The sequence below is a fragment of the Hippocampus comes genome, unplaced genomic scaffold (assembly GCF_001891065.2).
Source record: "Hippocampus comes isolate QL1 unplaced genomic scaffold, H_comes_QL1_v1.1 scaffold162, whole genome shotgun sequence".
Taxonomy (NCBI): Eukaryota; Metazoa; Chordata; class Actinopteri; order Syngnathiformes; family Syngnathidae; genus Hippocampus; species Hippocampus comes.
In genome coordinates, this window is record NW_017806279.1 from 174,589 (window position 1) to 196,243 (window position 21,655).

Consider the following 21,655-nt stretch of genomic DNA (forward strand, 5'->3'; position numbering starts at 1 on the left):
GCTAAGACCTAAGTACGCTCGTTGTGCGCCGTTCGTAACCTTGAAATGGCGCTTGGCAGAAAACCGCAGCAAAAAATAGCTTTGTGTGTGTTTGGCTGATTATGGAAACGCGTACAGTATTAAGCAGCGTCATTAGTGTATTTATGTTAAAACATAATGTACCTATGCAGTTTGTAATTTTATTTTGCTTAATTTGTGTCGTGATTCGCCATTCACCGGGAAAAAAAAAATCAAACAAAAAAAAAAAACACGACTTCCGCAGTTTGTGACGCCCCCTGCTTTCATCTGATTACGTAAACGCGTACAGTATTAAGTAGCGTCATTAGTGTATTTATGTTGAAACATAATGTACCTATGCAGTTTGTAATTTTATTTGGCTTAATTTGTGTCGTGATTCACCATTCACCGGGACAAAAAAAAAATCAAACAAACAAAAAAAACCACGACTTCCGCAGTTTGTGACGCCCCCTGCTTTCAGCCAATCACTGCCCGTCGCTCGACGTACTGGCGTAGGAGGGCTTTGTGGGTTGTTTTGGTTTCGGAGGTAGCACATGGAGGCAACGGGGGATCTCATTTGAAGCAACTTCAGGACGACCCTTTTACCAAGAACGCATTATCCTCCAAATTATGTCAGCTACAGGTCAGGCCAGCGGGAGCCGGGATATACCGGCAGTGAGGCGCGTCGCCGTCCTGGAGGCTGCCCACATGCCCCATGAGTACTCCACGACCCCCGGGGGGACCGTGTTCAGCACCACGCCCGGAGGTAACTCGGCCATGGGTCAAACTGGATCTTTACAATTCAAAGGAAAACTTTTCTTTTTACAGTGTGCTGTTTAAATGTTTTCCTCTTCATAGTGGCGCTCACTACAAGGCTCATGTCACTGCACGAGAGAAACGCGTCGTCCATAAAATAAAAAACACATGACATGTTTTGCCATATGACACAGTGCCACACTTTGAAAAATGTGCAGGACTCTCGCATGCAAACACTGATGTATTCATCGCGTCTACGCCTGCATCCCGAACTTTATTTTTAGTAACGCCGTGATTTCTTGTTGCAAATAATACTGGCCAACGATCAAACAAAAATCCATATTTATAAAAAATTTAATGTCTTGGTGATAATCAACTCAACATTACAGTAGTACTACACAACACGAAAATGGCTACAATGATTTTAAAAAAATAATACAAATTTACTTTTATAAATCCGTGCCTCAAATGACATATTGGTGGGCGGACACTGCCCCCTATGGCCCGCCCTAGGGAGACTGGTCCGACATGTGGACTGGGACGGGAACAAGAGGCATCCAACACAGACAGCTTTTTGAACCGCCTGGCTTGAATTGTTTAATCCGTTCAAGTGTCATACAAGATGGCATTTAGCTGCCAACACAAACACAGTCGGTCAGACTGGCGACGTACAAACATTTTTGGACGGAGGACGGAGTGCTCCTCCTCTTGTCCGCTTGAGGCGAAGTGAGCAAAGTGAAGGGTCTCCCTCCCGCATACAAACACGGCGATCGCGCAAGAGACATGTGGCGCGTGGTGATATTTCACAATCGGTCGAGTGATATCAATTTGTCTGGCTGGGAGCGGCCTTCAACGCAGGAAAAACCCTGAATATCCAACCAAACCCTGCCACGAATGGCGAGCATCAGAGAAACTGTCATTAAAAGCCATAAATGTTCCGAACATATAATAAATAATGCGCTGCTCTGTAGCAGAGGACTTTAAAATTTACTTTTAACAGGAAAAATAGTCCCCACATTACCGCCCTAGAACAATCATCTATAGGCTTCATGTCAATCCTGTCATGTGCCCATGTTAATGATCAATAGTGTTCAGTTATTCACTACTCTGTTGCAGCCCTTTGAAAATGTGCTGCAGCAGAGCAGGGAAATATTATGACTCCTTGCACAGTATCTGAAAAAAATCAAATAAAATGAATCACAAAATCTGTCTTCACAAAGATAATTACTTACTTTTTATTGACACTGTCAGCAGTGAGAAAGTTGATGGCATGTCCACATGTGAGAAAGTTGATGGCATGTCCACATGTCGGTCGTCAATGATACTTGTGTAAATGTGGCAGGTGGGACAAATTTGCACTGATAAAACGCACACACAAATGCAGTTGACCCACTCTGTGTGTCATGGCATCAAAATATAGGTCAGTCAAGCACTTGCATGAAGACCAGGGGTGTAAATACGGTCCTAGAGAGACGCTGTCCTGCATGTTTTGGATATTTCCCTTCCTCCAACACACCTGATTCAAATGATCAGGATCATTATCAGGCTTCTGAAGAGCTTGCAGATGAGCTGATCATTTGAATCGGGCGTATTGGAGAAGGAAAAGGTCTAAAACGTGCCGGATAGCTCCTCTCAAGGACCGGATTTGGACACCTGTGATGTCAAGATGAGCCTCATAGGTGAGGTGAATATAGTGCCACTTCAAACAGAAGAGTCAACAAATGCAAAATATCGGATCGTGCCAGAGAGCAGCTTGTACTTACATGCCGGAATGCATAAGAATAGGATGCCCGCTGAGTTACATTGTGGTTGTCCACTCCATTTCTATTTGCAGTGCAACCTCCAAAGTGGAATGTCCAAAAAGAGTTTCTAGTCAGAGGTCAAAGTTATGGAAAAGCATGCCATTATTCACGCCTCCCAATACTGTACTCAAATGGGACATCCAATGTGCAACATTATGCATGCACACAATGAATATCAACAGGTTGGTGAATCGTAATTCATGAGGATGTCATTATCGATCAGCGTCAGTAACTTACTTTGTATTTTATTTTATTTATTTTTTTGTTGACGTCTCAACAAGAGAGTGCCGTTGATCAGTCCTACATGAGCAAAGTAGTTGATTATCAATTCGATCCGCACATTTAATCAAGCGACACCAGCAAATACTTTTGATCATTTTACTTTGTATTTTATTTTATTTTTTTGTTGTTGATGTCTTGACAAGAGAGTGCCGTTGATCAGTCCTACATGAGCAAAGTAGTTGATTATCAATTCGATCCGCACATTTAATCAAGCGACACCAGCAAATACTTTTGATCATGATAAATGGGTAAATTTGTCTCAGACATCAGTAAAACAACTGCATCCACTTTACATGTACATAGACTGTATAAAAAATGGGCACCTATATATATACCGTACCTGCATATACACATTCGGGCAATCATTAAATCCATAAATAGACCCCATCGAGCAGATGCAAATGGAAATAACATATAGCACATCACATACGAATAGTAAAAATTGCCACTTAACAATCACTTTTAATAACCAAAACCGTTGTCAACAAAATGTTTTGACAACTTGGAATTCAACCAGCAGAAATGTGTTCAGCCGAGCAGATGCAAATGGAAATAACATATAGCACATCACATACGAATAGTAAAAATGCCCACTTAACAAAGGTGAAAACAATCATTTTTAAGAACCAAAACCGTTGTCAACAAAATATTTTGAAATTAAAACAACTTGGAATTCAACCAGCAGAAATGTGTTCAGCTTTGGTGCTTCCCCTGGAGTTGAAACAGTCGACCAAATAAAACCAGTACTGATACGCCTTTCCCTCTTGGTTCTGCAGGAACTCGAATCATCTACGACAGGAAGTTCCTACTTCAGTGTCGCACCTCTCCCCTGGCTTGCACGCCTCCGAAGCTCCCAGACATCCCGGGAGTCACTAGGCCCCTCAAACGGGAATCCTCCTCTGAGATCTGCCAACCGGGAATGAGTGAGAGCGGTCATACTGAGCACAGCCAACATTCAGAGGGTGCAGGTAAACATTTGTTTGGACACATTGACTTCGTGATGTAATGCAGAATTGCTTGTGCAAACTGAAATGACAGCTGGTATATGATCACCCCTTTTAGCTAATCACATGATGAATTTGGGGGTTTTCTGAACTGTAATCTACTATCATGAAAATTGGATAAATATAAAACACAGTGGATCTCCCTTTCCAAAAATCAATTAATTTCATGATTTCCGAATAACACTCACTCGCAATTGGTCCTTTCTTTGGAGCCATACTGAGGGCCAATGATGTTTACGCGCCACGAGAAAAATTCCAGCTGAGCCTTTCCGTAGTCATGCAAAGACTGTTTATGAACCGGAAAAAAAAGCGTGTGAACCTAATTTTGCTTTAAAAATTGAGTTCACAAACCAAATTGTTTGTCAGCTGGGCCGTTTGTTAACTGAGGTTCCACTCTCATGTTTTTTGTTTTGTTTTTGTGTTATGTGAGTTCTGCTTTTTGAATGGAACTTCTACGAGATTCAAATTTATTGAGATGTACCTGCATATAACACCTTGTGTACATTTTCTTCTATCCGCTCTTATCTGCCCATAGGAGAAGATGCCCAGTTTGACATGGATATTTGAAGAGGATCAGAACTATTCCTAGCATCTTCACCATAGTTGCGTTGTGAGTGTAGACAATTTTTTTTTTTTTTTAAGTTGAATTAAAACATAGCGAGTGTGAAATCTAAAATTAGGTTCCTTCAAGGAAATTATATTTTATTAGAACCATTCAGGCCTTATTGAAAATGTTGTGGCATACATAATGGGCGCTGCCAAAATCCGTTTTAACTTAGCTTAATATTAATTATAATATATACTGTAATATTGTGATTCAGCAGCGGTTTTTATAATGTTTAAGTGGAATATTGCTATATATCTATATATAGAGTATCTATATATCTATCTATACACACACACACACACACACACACACACACACATATATAAATAAAACACTGATTTTGATAAAAGAAGGTAAAAACCACATTAAGACACTTGGGCACGCCTCATCGGAGTTAAATGTGCAAATAACTATTTAAAAGGCTTGAATTGTGTTTCACTGCATTCTCATCAGTGTGTCGTGCTTACCTCTGCACTGGTGATGACAGCATTTTAATTAACGAGAGTAGAAATAATCCTCCCGGTTTATAATGACTCATGCACGACTTATTGAAAATAAGGCATAATTTAATGTTGTACTGTACAAGGTAAACATACAAATGGGTCGATGTGACCCAAACTTCTCCATAACTTGAAAGCGCTCACATTTACATGTCAATTACAGTATCTTTGAAAAGGCAAAATATCGCTTTCGTGTATTATGTTTTGAACTTCAGTGCTCCACTCGGTGACCTAGCAGAGCTTTTTGCTGAGTGATATTTGGAACTGGCACAATCTAAGCCACATAAATCGATCACATCATTTTCCCACTGCCATTTTCAGTCAAGAGTCTGTGATTCTTAGCGCCGCTCAGTGGCAGCCGCACTCCTCCACCACCATGTCCTGATGGTACCTCATGACCATCTTGCCGCTCTCGTAGTAGAGCATGGACAGCGGCGCCAAACGGGTGGGCACGCAAGACAAACACGGCACCTTGGGTGTGTGGTGCAGCCTGAGCAGACTCTGTGGAGGGAAGGAGAAGAGAAGCGTTCCGTTAGAGCAGTGATGTTCAAACGGCCGCGTGGGGGAAAAGTGAGTCTTACCTGCATGTAGGCGTGGTTAGTGGGCTTGAAGCTCTCATCGACAGGCGCGGGACAGGCGCCCTCACAGCGGAAAGCGTTGTAGCGTTTGGGGTAAACCATCCACTGGCTCCAGCCCAACTTCTCGAAGTCCACCCACATGTCCACCTTCCCGCACAGAGGATCCTCTTTGTTCCCAATGCCAGCAGGTGTCGCCACCGATATCCTTCCTCTCCGCCGCTGCTGGGAGAACCTTTTGTTTCTGCCGTGCTTAGTCTTGGGGCCGGCTTCCCTGTCCAGGCTCACGTACTTGGACTGCACGGCCGTGTGGATGAGAGAGGGCATCTGCTGGATGTCAGGGTTCTGCCTTGCAAAAATCACCATCATGACCCGGTTCGTTGGACGGTGCTGAATTGCCTCCAAATCCTCCTTAGCGTCCTCCGGCTGACGTGTGGACGGTCCCTGCTCTTGCCAGCGATGGAGCATGTGGGTCACGGAGAACACCTTCCAAGAGGACGATCTCATGGTGCTGGGTTGGGCCCTCAGGCTGCCCAGAAAGAGTTTGCCGCAAGAGCAGCTGTGATCAGAGCACGAGTGGAAGACATCGACCGAGGCTGTGGGGGACTCGCTGAAGTCCGGGAGGCGAATGCGAAGCTCGGCCTGTTGGATGCGGTCACCGGCAGACAGGGAGGATACGTCAAAGGTGACGGACCACCTGGCGCCTCTCTGCTCGCAGCCTGGAAGAGATGCAAGTACAAGTTGACATGATTACGGACAGAAAATGGTACACATTTGATTTGAATTTGGACTACAACGGGGCTGTCAAACTTTTCATTTGCAGGCCCAAGTGGATCGGTTTGATGAAACCACATGATTGTCTTCATCATTTCTTTAGTGGATAATGCAACATCAGTAGTTTTTTTTTTCTGCTTTTAAGGAAATAAAGTCTGTAGACAAGTGCAACAGTCACAATTTGAGCAATGTGAATTACTATGCTTTGAAAACACTAACAATAGCATTTGCTCTTGCTTTGGCTAACCTTGAAATCTGCTCACCAGACGTTGAGCTGAACTGTGCTTACAGAAGAGCAATTCGGACAGATCCAAAGTCAAAATGTTTTGTGTGGGAACCCGAAAAATCACCTGGTCATATTACACGATTCCCCCTCAACTTTTTGTGTCAAGCTTTGATGCTTTTCGATGACATATTCAAGTCGATTATTTGGAAAATGTTCAATATAATAATGCAAAATTGAGTTTTGTCGTGGCAGATGGAAGATTTTGTCCAAAAGCACAATATTCGTGATCTCGTGATACAACTCAACTCAACTCAGCTGTATTTATAGAGCACTTTCAAACAGCCATCGCTGCATACAAACTGTGAATTCTGCATTACTTGCTGAAGTTATGAATCAAATGAAAACATTTACTATCAGACTAAATGGGTTTGCTTATTTGATGGACAAAACCCTCCCTAAATTTTTTATAAAGTTAGTTCGTACGTTTGAATAAACACAAAGTGGAGGGGAAAAAAATCAAAACTTTGACCAAATGACATTGAAAATATCACCGTTTTAAAACAAAACACTTACTTTTAGCGACAAGGCTTGTCACATAATCCGAGCCATGAAGTCCAGGGCTATCCTCGGTCCAGCTCTTGGCTCCGGGCAGGCTCTCGATCAGCATGGTCCGGTAGAGTTGCATCATGAAGACGGGCAGTCCTCCGGCCTTGCGCCGCTCTAAGGTGAGTGTGGGGCGGTCGGCCGAGCCGCGCAGAAGCGCGTCCGGGTGCGTCGCGGCGACGCATAAACCCAGAAGGAGAAACACAGCAGCTTTCGCCATAATTGCACCATCGAAGTCTTGTCACTGCTGGCAGGTCGTTTCCAAATGTTGCATCTGAGATGCTTGCCTCGGTGTTTTATACCCCCACGCCAGATGTGTGAAATCCTTTGAAGGGGTTACGATACAATCGGCGCGTCTTTGATCCACGGACGGCGCTCCGTACAGATATAGCACGCCGTACTTGCACAAACATTTTTTTTTTTTTATGTGACATGATGCATCGAAACCACTTCGCTCTTTTGTAGTGGTCGAGGTGAGAAAAAAGAGGAGCGGGCCACAACTTGATTTTTGTTGATAAGAAGCCCTCACAATAATTTGAGTTAAGGAGATTAGGGAGCCGTCTGATTAATGGGGAGGCAAATGCAGGAGTTCATCACACGCAGGCAAGTTTAGGTTGAAATACAAGTATCCAGTTTTATGTAATTATGAGATATTACACGATTTGATTTTTCAAATATTCTCCCCTGGTATTTTTTGGGGGGTCGGGGCGGTTATTGAGAATGACTGTTTAAAAATCAACGAATAACTCGTTGAACATTTGCTTTCGGCAATATCACAGAATGAAAACAAAGGAAAATGGAAAATATAGATGAGATAGATAGATCCATAACCATCGTGCAACAGTTTTTTTAGAAGCAATATCGCAGAATGATGGCAAATTGCATATTAATTGTAATTGACTTAAACGCAATTATGAATACTTATTGACGTTTAAAAAAATCTGCTCAGCAATCTTGAACCCTTTATCTGCAATATCAGTGAATGAAAAAAATACCAAATTATCCAAATAAATATTTGAATTGTGATTCGTTATATTGAACCCTTTATCTGCAATATCAGTGAATAAAAAAAAAATACCATATTATCCAAATAAATATTTGAATTGTGATTCGTTATTTTAAAAACTCCCAAAACAAAAACATGTTCTTAATCTATTTATCATACATGTATACATATTAAAATACTTTTAGAATTCTTTTTTTTTTTCAGAGCAAATTATATTGCTGTAATTGTTGGAGAGTATTTAATATTGTATTTGTACGATTGTGCAGAATTGCAATGCATGAGTCATGGTAAGGCATTTCAGAAATCTGTTTTATTCTCCTATGTTTTTAAGAATAAGTGAAATACATATACTCATTAATTTAATATTTAATTCACATACACGTGTTGACGTGTACAAGGGATTCGTTTGGAACTGGTTTTCCAGCGCCAAATCTGCATTACAAATGACAGCAGCATCAAAGAGTTATTAATGAGCCCTTGGCTCCCTTCACTTAATCAAATTGCACAATCACTCTTGAAAGGGATCCAGGGAACAACAAAGGCTCCTGAGTCCTGATTTATTGGTTTCCAATTGTTCTTGTGCTCAAAAAGTCCTTATAGAGGCAACATCAAATACATGCTATTGGTTTTGATCTCCATTAAGTAAGTTTAAATGGACTATTTGAATGACATGACTCATCAATTATAGGCTATATATTGGAAGTTTTTTTGTTGCATATATAAACACAGAGAGGGAGAGAGAAGAGCAACTGTCCGTTTTATTATCCTTGAACTATATGGTATGCTCCTCTATATAAATGAAAATGTTTTCCGCATACGTATGATTTTGTTGTGTTTACATCCGTGTGCAGGAGTGCGCATGTGCAATTGGAGCTTTAATTGACGTTGCCCTTGCAGGTGCTGCACTTCGTCCAGATGAGTCGCGTGTCTCCGACATGAAGTCACGCCAGCTCATTTGTTTGCTTGCCCTGTCAGTTTTGAAGTTATGCGCAGGTAACTACACTTTTCATTCCTGTATTTCTTGAATTTAGCGCTTGGGAGTTAAAGTTATCTCCCCGCCCCCCTTTCCTCTTCTTTTGCTTGTGCGTGTTTTCAGGCATCTCATCACGTTCAAACAAAATGGCGCTCATTTGAATTTGACGTTGGGTCTTGACGTTTAACTGATCATTTGACAGGGTGTTCTCATATATCGTGGGCGGTTTTGCATACCTGGTTGTATGTTTTCTAGAACCGCAATTGGTTGCGCTGGAGTCAAACTTGCGTTTCAAACACCACACTGTTGTTGACGTCACTCGAACTAACGCAATAAATTTCTGGGTACGCTTCAGGGCAGAATTTCCAATGTCACCCAAACCAGTGGCAATGTGATGATGGAGCTTGCATCGCTGATATATGGAGATGTGATGGAGAAGGGGACTGCCTGGATGGCTCTGATGAGATGGACTGTACTGGTACGTTCCTCTTTTGTTTTAATCTCATCAGCAATGGGCTGAATTCGCGGACTGGATACGAGATTGTCAAAAAGCATGCACACAGTAACACAACTAGTGTTGCACTGTTGCTACCTTTTTATATGCCATTCTTGTTTTAAATATTCATGAATTAGTCTGTGTAGACATGTCGTGTAACAGCTTCATTTTTATGTTGGTTTTGTTTAAAAAAAAAAAAAAAAGTAGGTCCAACTGTCCAGTTAAATACAACTTGAATGGTGAGATCCGATTTCTCTTAGAATCTTCTGTATTTGGTTTCAAATGATGCATAAACTGTTTACATTCACTGAAAGCAGACTCCAAATTGCACAACTAACTCAACAAACTTCAACACCAGGTAGTAACACACAAGTAAACAATAATTCATAAGTTATACAAATATGAAACATGATGTACCTTTTGATTGGCCTGAGCGAACTCTAATCCTTAATAGACTGAAATGATGACCGCCTCCATATTATGCTGCTGAATGCGATCTGCAATATATATATATTTTTTGCTAATTGATGGACAAGACTCAAATATATCATAGTAAGATCACATTTGTCCAAGTGGTTGTTTTTATACCATATAAAAAAAAATAAATTGGCTATCAAGGTACCACCATCATGACGACAATAAAATATAGAAGCATAGTTAGTCTTCATCAAAATTGAGGCTTTATTCCTAAAAAAAGTATATTTAATATTGTAATCCACTGTAACATGCATGGTTTGAACATTACTATGGTTCGAAGAAAAACTTGATGATTCAATTACAATGGATTTCCCTCAGTTCCTCAAGGCTCCTCACAGTGTCCACCCGGTCAGTTTTCAATTGGCTATCAAGGTACCACCATCATGACGACGACAAAATATAGAAGCATAGTTAGTCTTCATCAAAATTGAGGCTTTATTCCTAAAAAAGTATATTTAATATTGTAATCCACTGTAACAAGCATGGTTTGAACATTACTATGGTTCGAAGAAAAACTTGATGATTCAATTACAATGGATTTCCCTCAGTTCCTCAAGGCTCCTCACAGTGTCCACCCGGTCAGTTTCCATGTGTGGGCTCTGTCGGTTGTGTTGACGCATCAGCACGCTGCGACGGACAGAAGCAGTGTCCAACTGGCTCAGATGAGGAGAACTGTGCAGTCGCCGATGGCTGTTTGGAATCGGACTGGACTTGTGGGAACCACATTTGTATCTCCGGGGAACTGCGCTGCGATGGAAACGACGACTGCATGGACAACTCTGATGAAGAGGGCTGTGGTAAAGAAGCTTTCATGTTGTTTTATGAAATCACTTTTTTCCGTGCACATTTAAAATGTGACATTTCTTCTCTGATTTCCAGTTTTGTGCAGTGAGGGGAGCCTACAGTGTGCAGAGGTGTGTCTGTCTGCTGACCAGATGTGTGATGGAAAGTTTCACTGCTCAGATGGCAGCGATGAGCCTGTTACCTGTGGTAGGTTTGGTCTGAAATAAAATGAGCAGCCAAGATTTCCAATCAACAGCATTGACCACTAATTGAGGCTCAAAGTAACGTGATGCGACGAAATAGTTTTTGTCATTTATGCTTGCAGGGCAGTCCTGTTCTGTAAATAATGGCGGTTGTAGCCACATGTGTGTAGATCAGCCATGGGGTGCTTTGTGCACATGTCCTCCTGGATATAAACTCGACATCAATGGGGCAGTCTGCAAAGGTGACACACTCTCTGAATGCACTTTTTTGTTGAATTGAATGACTTCAGGCACCGAGGTCAAAAGTGTCGATACATGACCACCGGTGGAGGCATTACAATTCCTTCTAACTAGTGGAGGAAGTTTTTTAAACTGGCTAACAATGTATACTTCCGTCGCCATAGATTATTTTATGTATGAAATGAGCCCAAAGCTTAGCAGTCTGCAAAGGTGACACACTCTCTGAATTCACTTTTTTTGTTGAATTGAATGACTTCAGGCACCAAGGTCAAAAGTGTCGATACTTGACCAGCGGTGGAGGCATTACAATTCCTTCTAACTAGTGGAGGAAGTTTTTTAAACTGGCTAACAATGTATACTTTAATCGCCATAGATTATTTTATGCATAAAATGAGCCCAAAGCTTGGACACTTTCATCTTGGCTTGAGCTTCTTGCTCTGCAGTAACAGTCGATGGGGGACCATAACTATAAAATACTGAAATATAGTTGAAAACTATACCATATAATATTCGCTAAATATGATACAAAACTCTGGGATCGACCTATGACAGAAAGAGTGAAGTGTCATTGCATGACTGTATACAGTAGTAAAATGACAATTTATACCACAGCACCACCTGCTGGCTGTGGTGTGCCACTGCTTTGATTTGACCCAAAACAGCTGAACCACTTTTGTGCCCGCAGATGTGGATGAATGCGCCCTTCCTTTTGCGCCATGCCTCCATCACTGCAGCAATACAGATGGATCTTACTTTTGCCACTGCAGAGAAGGCTTTAATCAGAATGAAGGCTTTGCCTGTCTGGCCACAGGTAATTATGGATTATGGTATAATTTCATATTTGATGTTTGTATTATAATAGCTTATTCATGCCAAATCAATAAGTGTTATGAATCAGAGAGAGGGGAAAAAAATACAATCTTGAATGTGAATTTTTAAGTGTCATAAGAAATGTTACACCTGCTACCTTTATTCAGGAAATGTTACCCGGCTGCTGACAGTGTTGGGGACATCTGTCGGGCTGCTGAATGTGAAGTCACAACATTTTGACGTGCTCCAGACTCTAAAGTTCAACCCAGTTGTCGTGACATATGACATTGCCCGAGCCCACTACTATTGGGCTGACAACATGGGAGTCCTATATAAAAGTGATGGGCAGCGCAGCTGGACAATTCATACTGGTTTGTTACGCTCTTACCCATACCTCATGTTCATCTATAATGACTTCCGAAACTCATGAAGCATGCACAAGTATGACTGTAGCTGTGACGCTTCATCCAAAGAAAGAATTTTGGCAATCATTCAAAACATAAGTGTTTCATTTGCTATTTCATGAGCATTAAGCTGACCTGTCCTTCAAATGTTTGCTCACATAGGAGAGCCTGGAATCAAAGGTCTAGCTTGTGATTGGCTGAACGGAAACCTTTTCTGGACAAATCAGAGGACAGAATCAATCTACATGCAAGCAGATGACGAACAAAGTTACACCGCTCTGTTGAGCAAATCTATCAGCCCATCAGAATTGGTTATCCTTCCGGTGGAGAGGTGGGCTTGATCAACATTTTCAACAGGATGCAATTAGAGTTGATTCATTTTTTTTCTCCCCTAAAAGCATTATCTTAAAAGCTTCTTTGGTCTTTGTTCTGGCAGCTTGATGTTTTGGGTCAACACGGGCCCTGGTGATAGGGTGACCATAGAGAGGTCATGGATGGATGGGTCAGACAGAAGCTCTCTGACAGTGCTCACAGCTCAATTGGCCCATGGACTGACAGCAGACGTGGCTGCCAGGAGACTGTACTGGATCAGTGACTTCAAGATGGTGACTAAAAAAAAAAAAAAATGACAGTCTTTTCTCATCCAGAAAGTAGATCTAACTTTGACTTTTTCCATCAGTCCATTGAGACAATGAAAGTGGATGGAACCGGCCGCTTCACCTTCACTGGCCTGTTCAACAAGAGACCAGCTCTGAACCTGGCCGTGTTTGAAAGTTCCTTCTACTGGATGGATGACAAAGGACTCTGGCAGATGCCGCAAACCCAACCAAACAAGAGGAAGTTTCTGGGGAAATCCACACTCCCACTTTTGTCCGTTTACCATGAGCTGCAGCAGCCAAAAGGTAAGGGGCAACTTGGTCTTCCTCCTCACAACTTGCTCATGGTTTTCATCATGCAAATTGAAAGTGTCTGCCTTTTTTCAAAAGCAAATGTTTCCTCAACAATTAGGTACATCTGCATGTGCCAAGACCCCGTGCCAGATGTGCCTGCTCACCAAAGGCAACCCTGTGGGATTTACCTGTACTTGTCCCAACTCCAAAGTACTGATGGTTGACGGCACATGTGAATGTAGGTTCTCGATCTTGTCAACATAATCCTCGCTAGACCGTTTGTTGGTCTCTGATCATTTAGTGAAAAAGGAAGGTTGAAATGCGTTCTTTGTGTGCTTCAGATCCAAGATTCCTGTACGCTACCGCCAAAAATATTAACTTGTTGGAGTTTAAAGACAGCCTGTCCACAGAAACTGAGCTCTTTGCTACGGACCAAGGCATCTTGTCATTTGATGTGAACTGGAACACGGACTGGCTGTACTGGGCCAACCAAACTGGCCACATCCAACGCACCAGCCTAACCCATGTCAAGACGGAGTGGATTCCTACAACAGTGTCAGGTGAATGATTTTAGGCTTTTTATTTTTCAGCTTTTAAAGGCCTAAATGTAGTCATCCAAAAAACGCGGGAAGTTTTGCATTTGTGTACCTCATTCAATATAGCATCATAGTATTGCTTCGTATAACTTGTCAATCCTTATCTGTATTTTGTATTATTTTTTTTAAAGTTTGTCTTATCAAAGTGGACCAGAAGAGTGGGAGCGTGTATTGGGTGTCATATGACCAAACCCGCATAGGCTCAGTGGAAGTGGACAGTCGTTACCAGAAGCAGTTGTACCACACAACGAAGGAGATTCGAAGCCTCTTCCTGGACTGGCTCAGGGGTGGAATCATTTGGTTTGAGGAGGAGCAGATTTTCACCATGAGCATGACTGGAGGCAAGGTCAAAGAACTGTTGCACTTGACAGGAGTCATCGGGGGCATGGCCTTTGACTTGAGAGCTGGTAGTCTATTGTGGAACTCCAACGACGCAGGTTTGTTACGATTTTACATTGAAATAAATCATGACAACGAAAATAGAATGTTTGTTTTTTTTTACAATTTTGTTTTTCCCACAAATTATCATTGGTTAGACCCCAATCTGACTTTTTTTTTTTTTTTTTTTTTAAATTTTACAATTTAACAAATCAAGTGTTAAATTGCTTGAGCTTTCACAATACAGTATTTCATAACTTAAAATATGCCCCCTCTTTTAATATCCTGAAAAATACTTTTGGAGATGCGAGGATTCTGCCTTCGGGCAACGATGCATCTTGGAAACCCTATTGGCGGCAACGTTTATATAACATCCTGCACTTTGCAATCTGCCTCAGTGAATTGACTTCAGAGATGACGTGCAACATGGCAAACACGTTACACTTTGTACATAGGGCGCTGGTTAATAATCAGATTCAGCATTTGACACATTTCAAATGATCTGCAAGTATGATTTAGTGAGAAATTATAAATGGACAGTTAACCACTTGAGTTTTCTAATGCTAAGACTTGTGCTTCTCTTACACTTCCCAGGCCTGATGACAATGAGTCTGCTCCAGGGGAAGAAACACCAAGCGGGAAGAAGATGGAAAGTCTCTGGCTCTGTGATCGGTGCCCTGGAGCCTTACCTGTTGTCTCTGTCCGAGGATGTTATGACCCTGTCGGACCGACGTGATGGGCGCCCTATCCAGGATGTGGCAGTGAGAGGTCCCGTGGTCACTGTGCTGGCAGCACTCAGGGATGTACACGCAGGTTCATATCGACACCTTTATTGCGATCATTCAGTGTCAAATTTAGAAGGTGCATGCAGATTTACATGGGGTGAAAAATGTTTTGTTTCCATAGTGCCGGTGACTGTCATCTGCACGAACGCATTTATGCAGTGCAAGGGCACAGCCATCTGCCTGCCTCAAAGTAAGCTGTGTGATGGCAAAAAGGACTGTCCAGATGGAGATGATGAAAGTTTTTGTGTTAAAACATGTCCATCCAAAGGTGAAGTCTCAACCCGGTCCACATGATAGTTCAACAGCTTCCGATGGTCATGTCTCCTCTCCCTCTGAACTTGAATTCTTAGATGATTTTAAGTGCAAGGACCAGAGGAGTTGTGTGTCAAAAGAATTGGTGTGTGACGGCAGCTCTCATTGCCACGATGGCTCGGATGAGGTCGAGTGTCCTGCTGTCGCCTCACTTGGGCCTCGGGTGAATGCCCTCAAGTGTCGAAAGGGCTCGAGGCAATGTAAGAACGGCATAGAGTGTGTGCTGTACAGCCACGTGTGTGATGGGGAGAAAGACTGTAAGGATGGCTCGGATGAAGAGGAATGTGGTGAGTAACTTATAACTTTCTCATGGCTTCAATCCTGCATGGTGAAATTCCAATTCGTATTTTCGAAACGCAACAGAGCAGGATGTGACCCCAACGCAGCCAGCCCCCGGTGCATCGAACAAAATTGCCCCAAAAATCGCAAGTTCTACACCAGCCCCGCCTGCATGCATCAGACCATCCGTCCTTTGTCCCCATCCTTCTGTTCGTCTCTGCATCTACCCACAGCAGTTTTGTGACGGTCGAGAAGACTGTCCCGACGGCTTTGACGAAAATAACTGTGTGAGGAGATGTTCCTCTAAAAGTAAGTCAGAAATACAGAACTTAGTCAAAAATCCACCCAGTATGTTAACCTTGTGCTATCATAAGTTGTTCAAACGCTCTTGCTGGGGCCGAGTGGGCTAATGTTTCTGTGCCCAAACACTTATTTCTGGAATTACTGACATTTTTCTCAAGGAACATAGCTGAGATTATTATCAGGAAAGCAAATTTGTCTTCAGCGCTCACTAAATTGGTTAACTGTCATTGCTATACGACGGCACTTGTAGCTCCTAGAGACATATTCGGATGGTAAATATTTCAGAACATTCTCATCTTTTATCTTCCTCCTTTGGCACTTCAGTTGAGCAACAGTATTTCTCTGGATTTACACAAAACCACTGATTTAAATTTCAAATGTTCATTTCACCCCAGAAGATTTCCGCTGCAAGGACCGTAGGAGCTGCGTCTCGAAGAGTCTCGTTTGCGACGGGCGTGCTCATTGTCACGATGGCTCTGATGAAGCGGACTGTCCGAGTGTTGCCGTCCCTGTCGGCCGAGCAAAGGCCTTGAGGTGTCTCATGGGCTCCAGGTTATGTCGCGATGGCAGTGAATGTGTTCTCTTCAGTCACGTGTGTGATGGAGAGCCAGACTGCAGAGATGGCTCTGATGAAGAAGGTTGTGGTGAGCATACGTATTGAGATTCCCGTTGTCCATCCAAGTTATACATTTTGCTGTGGTACCTACAGAGGCAACATTTTTAACGTTTAACCTGAAGTTTTTTTTCGTTGTTCATTCTGTGCTGATGTGAAATTTCCTATTCAGACACTGCAATGACGCCTCCAGGAAATGGCCGCTTAAATCGACCTCCGCTGCCAGTCAATACGCAAGCTCCCGTCAAGCTCCCAACATGCGCGACTCCTTCATTTCTGTGTCCAGATTCTACATGCATCCTCCCCACACAGATATGTGATGGCATAAAACATTGTCCTGATGGATCTGATGAAAATACATGTGTCAAGCGATGTCCTAATAAGTGTAAGTTCAATCATTTTGGATGAGTCAACAATGCATATATTCTACTTTTTCTTTGTTTTTTCTCCTTTCTGTACTCCACAGCGGACTTCCTCTGCAAAGACAGGCGGAGCTGTGTTCTCAAGAAGTTGGTTTGCGATGGCCGAGCTCATTGCCACGACAGCTCAGATGAGGTTGACTGTCCGACCATTGCTCCTCGTGCCAGCCGGGTTAAGGTGCCAAAATGTCGCGTGGGTTTCTGGCTGTGTCTGGATCAGACTCAATGTGTTTCCTTCAGCCATGTGTGCGATGGCGAAAAAGACTGCCAGGATGGGTCAGATGAAGAGGAATGTGGTATGTTGAAGTTTTATGGGAAAGTTTCTGTTTAGGACCTTACATTTGACTTTTGAGGAATTTCAGTGATGAATTAATCAAAAGTAAAATTTTTTTCATTGTCAAGAACACTAAACCTTATACGTTTTTAAGCTTTTACAACTGTTGTATTTCTCAACTTTTCGACTCTGCAGAAAGACGGTCTTCCCCCAGTCCAGACTCAAATGAATTGCCCTCATCCACAAAATCCTATGATAAGCCATCTTGTATCAGTCCGTCAATGTTTTGTCCGCACTCCTTTATTTGCATTCAACCGACACAGATGTGTGATGGAACAAAAGACTGTCCTGACGGCTCAGATGAGAACTGTGTGAAAAGATGCCCCTATAAAAGTAAGTCTTCAGGTTTTAGGTTCAACCGCAAATGGCTTCTTGTTTTGCATCACATTTTCCTGCCTCCATAGCTGACTTTTTATGCAAGGATCGAAGGAGCTGTGTCTCCAAGAACCTCGTCTGTGATGGACGTGCTCATTGCCATGATAGCTCTGATGAAGTCGGTTGTCCCGGTGTTAAAATCCCTGCCAGCCAAGCAAAGGCCTTGAGGTGTCTCATGGGCTCAATGTTATGTCAGGATGGCAGTGAGTGTGTTCGCTACAGTCACGTGTGTGATGGCGAGCCGGATTGCAGAGATGGCTCTGATGAGGAAGGTTGCGGTGAGTTTACATGTTGAGATTCCTCTTAGCATGATTATAAACAATGTGATGACTCGAGAGGCATATTTTTGATGCTCATGTCAAATCTGAGGTGTTCAGTGGTACTGTCATGTTTACAGATGTCACAATGGCTCCTCCGGAAAATGTCCACTTAACTCCACCTCCTTTGATTGTCAATACTCGACCTCCCAGCAAGCCACCATGCCAGAGTCCTTCATTTCTGTGTCCAGATTCTTCATGTGTCCCTCAAACACAGATATGTGATGGCATCAAAGATTGCCCTGATGGATCCGATGAGTATAACTGTGTGAAACGGTGCCCAAATAAGTGTAAGTTGGATGCTTTTACATCATGAAACAATGCATGAATTGTACATGTGATTGGTTTTTGTTTTTAAAACTTCTTATTTGCACAGCGGACTTCCTCTGCAAAGACAGGCGGAGCTGTGTTCTCAAGAAGCTGGTTTGTGATGGTCGAGCTCATTGCCACGACAGCTCAGATGAGGTTAATTGTCCAACAATCGCTCCTCCTGTCAGCCGAGTGAAGATGCTAAAATGCCGTGTGGGCTTCCAGCTATGTTGGGATGGGACTGAATGCGTTCCCTACAGCCATGTTTGTGATGGAGAAAAAGACTGTCAAGATGGGTCAGATGAATCTCTATGTGGTATGTCAACATTTTCAAGGAGGCTGTTTGAGTTTGTAATGTATTTATTGCGCTTGCTCTCTATTATTTTCATCTTTAAAAACTTAAATGTTCACATTTCTCAACTTTTTTTTTTTTTTTTTTGTTCTGCAGATACCCAGTCTACCTCCAGTCCAGACTTAAATCCATTTCCTTCGTTTGCCACGCCCTTGAATAGGCCTTCCTGTAAGAGTCCATCAGTATTGTGTCCAAATTCTTTTCTTTGCATTCCCCCCACACAAATATGTGATGGAACAAAAGACTGTCCTGATGGATCAGATGAGGACTGCGTGAAAAGATGCCCTTCTAAGAGTAAGTAGTGACATTGTGGTTGAACTGCTCTATTTATTTATTTATTTTTTTAAATTATGTTTTCTTGCCTCCATAGCTGACTTTCTGTGCAAGGATCGTAGGAGCTGCGTCTCAAAATCTCTAGTGTGTGATGGCCGGGCTCATTGCCACGATAGCTCAGATGAGGTGGGGTGTCAGAGTGGAGTTCCACGCTCAACTCCAACTAATGCTGTGAAATGCCGTAAGGGCACAAAATTGTGTGAAGATGGCACAGAATGTGTGCTCTACAGCCATGTATGTGATGGAGAGAAAGATTGTCGAGATGGGTCAGATGAATCTCAATGTGGTATGTCAACATTTTCAAGGAGGCTGTTTGAGTTTGTAATGTATTTATTGCGCTTGCTCTCTATTATTTTCATCTTTAAAAACTTAAATGTTCACATTTCTCAACTTTTTTTTTTTGTTCTGCAGAAACCCAGTCGAGCTCCAGTCCAGGCTTAAATCCGTTGCCTTCGTTTGCCCCGCCCTTGTATCGTCCTTCCTGTAAGAGTCCATCAGTATTGTGTCCAAATTCTTTTCTTTGCATTCCCCCCACACAAATATGTGATGGAACAAAAGACTGTCCTGATGGATCAGATGAGGACTGCGTGAAAAGATGCCCTTATAAGAGTAAGTAGTGACATTGCGGTTAAACTGCTATTTTATTTTTTTTTAATCCCGTTTTCTTGCCTCCATAGCTGACTTTCTGTGCAAGGATCGTAGGAGCTGCGTCTCAAAATCTCTAGTGTGTGATGGCCGGGCTCATTGCCACGATAGCTCAGATGAGGTGGCCTGTCAGAGTGGAGTTCCTCGCTCAACTCCAGCTAATGTTGTGAAATGCCGTAAGGGCACAAAGCTGTGTGAAGATGGCACAGAATGTGTGCTCTACAGCCATGTATGTGATGGAGAGAAAGATTGTTTGGATGGATCTGATGAAGAAGGATGCCAGGAAACATGCACAAAAGGTTCTTTTGCTTAGAGAAATGTCATCAGTTTTTTTTTTCCTGTAAATGAAGTCAGTGGTTTATTCATCAGGCCGTATATCATGGGAATTTTTTTTTCTCACTCCATTTCCCCTCTAATGTTCCTACTTTTCTTCTCTACTCTCTCGAAGGTGAGTTTCAGTGTGCTCATGGCGTGATGTGCATCCCTGAGGCTCAGGTGTGTGATGGAAGAGCTCAGTGTAGTGACCGTTCCGATGAGCTGGACTGCTTGAAACCAATCAAAAGCTGCGAGTATCACTGTGCAGATGGCCATCGCTGCATCCCAAAGAAATTCCTGTGTGATGGTGAGCCAGACTGCGTCGATGGCACGGATGAGATGGGATGTGGTAAGTCCCCTTGTGAAAATTGGAGCTGTTTAAAATGAATGACCGTTTTCTGTTCTCTACGTGTTTGAAGAAAAGTCTTATTTTGCGTGAAACGTACCGGTAGTCAACGTAACACTCGGTGCTTGCAGATGTGCCGTAATTATAAACAAGATTGTCATTCAGCAACTTCTTCTTCCCAGATGCTGTGACCCCAACAATTACACCTCTGATTCAGAGTGCTGCTCCAGTTTGCATCACTCCTTCAGTTGTATGCCCAGGTTCGTCATTGTGTATCTCTCAAAAACAGCTCTGCGATGGAAAAACAGACTGCCCAGATGCGTTTGATGAGAGCAACTGTGTTTTCAAGTGTAAACGCCCAAGTAAGTCCGAACATATTGTTGATGGAGTGGCAGAAACAACAAGCAGACCATCAAAATAATTGATCCCTCCCTTCCCTTGTCAGCTGATTTCTTGTGCAGTGATCGGAGAAAGTGCATCCGCAGAATATATGTGTGTGACGGGCGTGCCCACTGTGCAGATGGCTCAGATGAGATGAAGTGCAAATCGCCTGATCGTGGTTCACCTTGTAAGCTACTCATGAAAAAATGCATGCAAATCCACTTCAAAGGTACAAGTAGATGAGACAAAAGTAATTGGTGCCATTCAAATGAGATGCCCCCCCACCACATGATTTAAAGCAATGCCCACTTACATACATGGCAATTTTCCGCGGATTCGCGGAAATCCGCCGTTTTGTTTCTTAAATTGATCATTTTTGTGAATCGTCTAAATCCGTTGAGAAAATTTTAGGGGCGGTCAGGTACCTTATCGTCGAGTTTTCACGAGCTCTCCCGAACAGTCTCTCCGTTTTCCGTTTGTAAACAGCCCTGCGATTGGACGTGTATGAAAGCTTCAACTAATCAGATCACTGAAGGCATTATTTGTTGCGGAAGTCTTAGCTCGATTATAAACGGCCCAGCAATTGGTTAACTACAAGCGATTGGACCAATCAAATTGCATGTAACATATTGTTTTACCTGATTCATGGCGGCCTGTTCGTCTCGCAAATTCATTGTTCTGGGATCGTTTTGAGCGGAATTATGAAATTTTTGACGAAAGATCAGGAGTCTTAAATCCTAGAAATTGACTCAAATGTCAAGAATAAATTCCGATAGGACTGGCTTGACAGAAAAGTCACTGTAAAGGTTAAAATTGGCTCCAAGTTCGACGAAGTTACAGAAGCTCTTGGACAAT

General features: G+C 42.6%; 3 protein-coding genes and 1 long non-coding RNA gene across 7 annotated transcripts in view; 2 read left to right on the top strand and 2 right to left on the bottom strand.

Moving 5' to 3' along the window:
• Positions 1-501: 501 nt before the first annotated feature.
• Positions 502-4,700, top strand: LOC109508083 (eukaryotic translation initiation factor 4E-binding protein 2-like). Of its 2 annotated transcripts, none has more exons than XM_019857922.1 (3): positions 502-763; positions 3,614-3,805; positions 4,377-4,697. In XM_019857922.1, the coding sequence occupies exons 1-3, from the start codon at positions 628-630 to the stop codon at positions 4,406-4,408; spliced, it is 360 nt and encodes a 119-aa protein (XP_019713481.1). In that variant the 5' UTR covers positions 502-627; the 3' UTR covers positions 4,409-4,697. The 2 variants fall into 2 exon arrangements, with proteins under 2 accessions (XP_019713481.1, XP_019713483.1); XM_019857924.1 differs by lacking the exon at positions 502-763 and adding an exon at positions 2,321-2,432 and having other exon boundaries at positions 4,377-4,700.
• Positions 4,481-4,839, bottom strand: LOC109508084 (uncharacterized). Its single transcript, XR_002166590.1, has 2 exons — positions 4,755-4,839; positions 4,481-4,718 (listed from the first exon to the last, which is right to left on the bottom strand). It is a non-coding gene; the product is annotated as an uncharacterized LOC109508084 (long non-coding RNA).
• A 457-nt stretch (positions 4,840-5,296) lies between these two features.
• LOC109508077 (nodal homolog 2-A-like) lies at positions 5,297-7,346 on the bottom strand. Its single transcript, XM_019857913.1, has 3 exons — positions 7,097-7,346; positions 5,530-6,242; positions 5,297-5,449 (listed from the first exon to the last, which is right to left on the bottom strand). The coding sequence occupies exons 1-3, from the start codon at positions 7,344-7,346 to the stop codon at positions 5,297-5,299; spliced, it is 1,116 nt and encodes a 371-aa protein (XP_019713472.1).
• Positions 7,347-9,015: 1,669 nt separating this feature from the next.
• Positions 9,016-21,655, top strand: part of LOC109508079 (low-density lipoprotein receptor-related protein 2) — a 20,021-nt gene continuing 7,381 nt past the window's right edge. The window contains exons 1-31 of one of the 3 annotated variants that reach the window (XM_019857916.1): positions 9,016-9,125; positions 9,461-9,583; positions 10,627-10,875; positions 10,958-11,068; positions 11,187-11,306; positions 11,990-12,115; positions 12,282-12,485; positions 12,681-12,849; positions 12,955-13,123; positions 13,198-13,420; positions 13,527-13,646; positions 13,750-13,968; positions 14,136-14,441; positions 14,977-15,195; positions 15,289-15,435; positions 15,518-15,766; positions 15,843-16,067; positions 16,457-16,705; positions 16,847-17,059; positions 17,141-17,389; positions 17,563-17,760; positions 17,832-18,080; positions 18,200-18,409; positions 18,496-18,744; positions 18,877-19,074; positions 19,151-19,399; positions 19,525-19,722; positions 19,791-20,057; positions 20,207-20,422; positions 20,602-20,781; positions 20,865-20,987. In XM_019857916.1, coding sequence (XP_019713475.1) covers positions 9,068-9,125; positions 9,461-9,583; positions 10,627-10,875; positions 10,958-11,068; positions 11,187-11,306; positions 11,990-12,115; positions 12,282-12,485; positions 12,681-12,849; positions 12,955-13,123; positions 13,198-13,420; positions 13,527-13,646; positions 13,750-13,968; positions 14,136-14,441; positions 14,977-15,195; positions 15,289-15,435; positions 15,518-15,766; positions 15,843-16,067; positions 16,457-16,705; positions 16,847-17,059; positions 17,141-17,389; positions 17,563-17,760; positions 17,832-18,080; positions 18,200-18,409; positions 18,496-18,744; positions 18,877-19,074; positions 19,151-19,399; positions 19,525-19,722; positions 19,791-20,057; positions 20,207-20,422; positions 20,602-20,781; positions 20,865-20,987 — 6,085 coding nt within the window. In that variant the 5' untranslated portion in view covers positions 9,016-9,067. The remainder of the gene's footprint in view (positions 9,126-9,460; positions 9,584-10,626; positions 10,876-10,957; positions 11,069-11,186; positions 11,307-11,989; positions 12,116-12,281; positions 12,486-12,680; positions 12,850-12,954; positions 13,124-13,197; positions 13,421-13,526; positions 13,647-13,749; positions 13,969-14,135; positions 14,442-14,976; positions 15,196-15,288; positions 15,436-15,517; positions 15,767-15,842; positions 16,068-16,456; positions 16,706-16,846; positions 17,060-17,140; positions 17,390-17,562; positions 17,761-17,831; positions 18,081-18,199; positions 18,410-18,495; positions 18,745-18,876; positions 19,075-19,150; positions 19,400-19,524; positions 19,723-19,790; positions 20,058-20,206; positions 20,423-20,601; positions 20,782-20,864; positions 20,988-21,655) is intronic. The other 2 variants (XM_019857917.1, XM_019857918.1) reach the window with 2 other exon arrangements.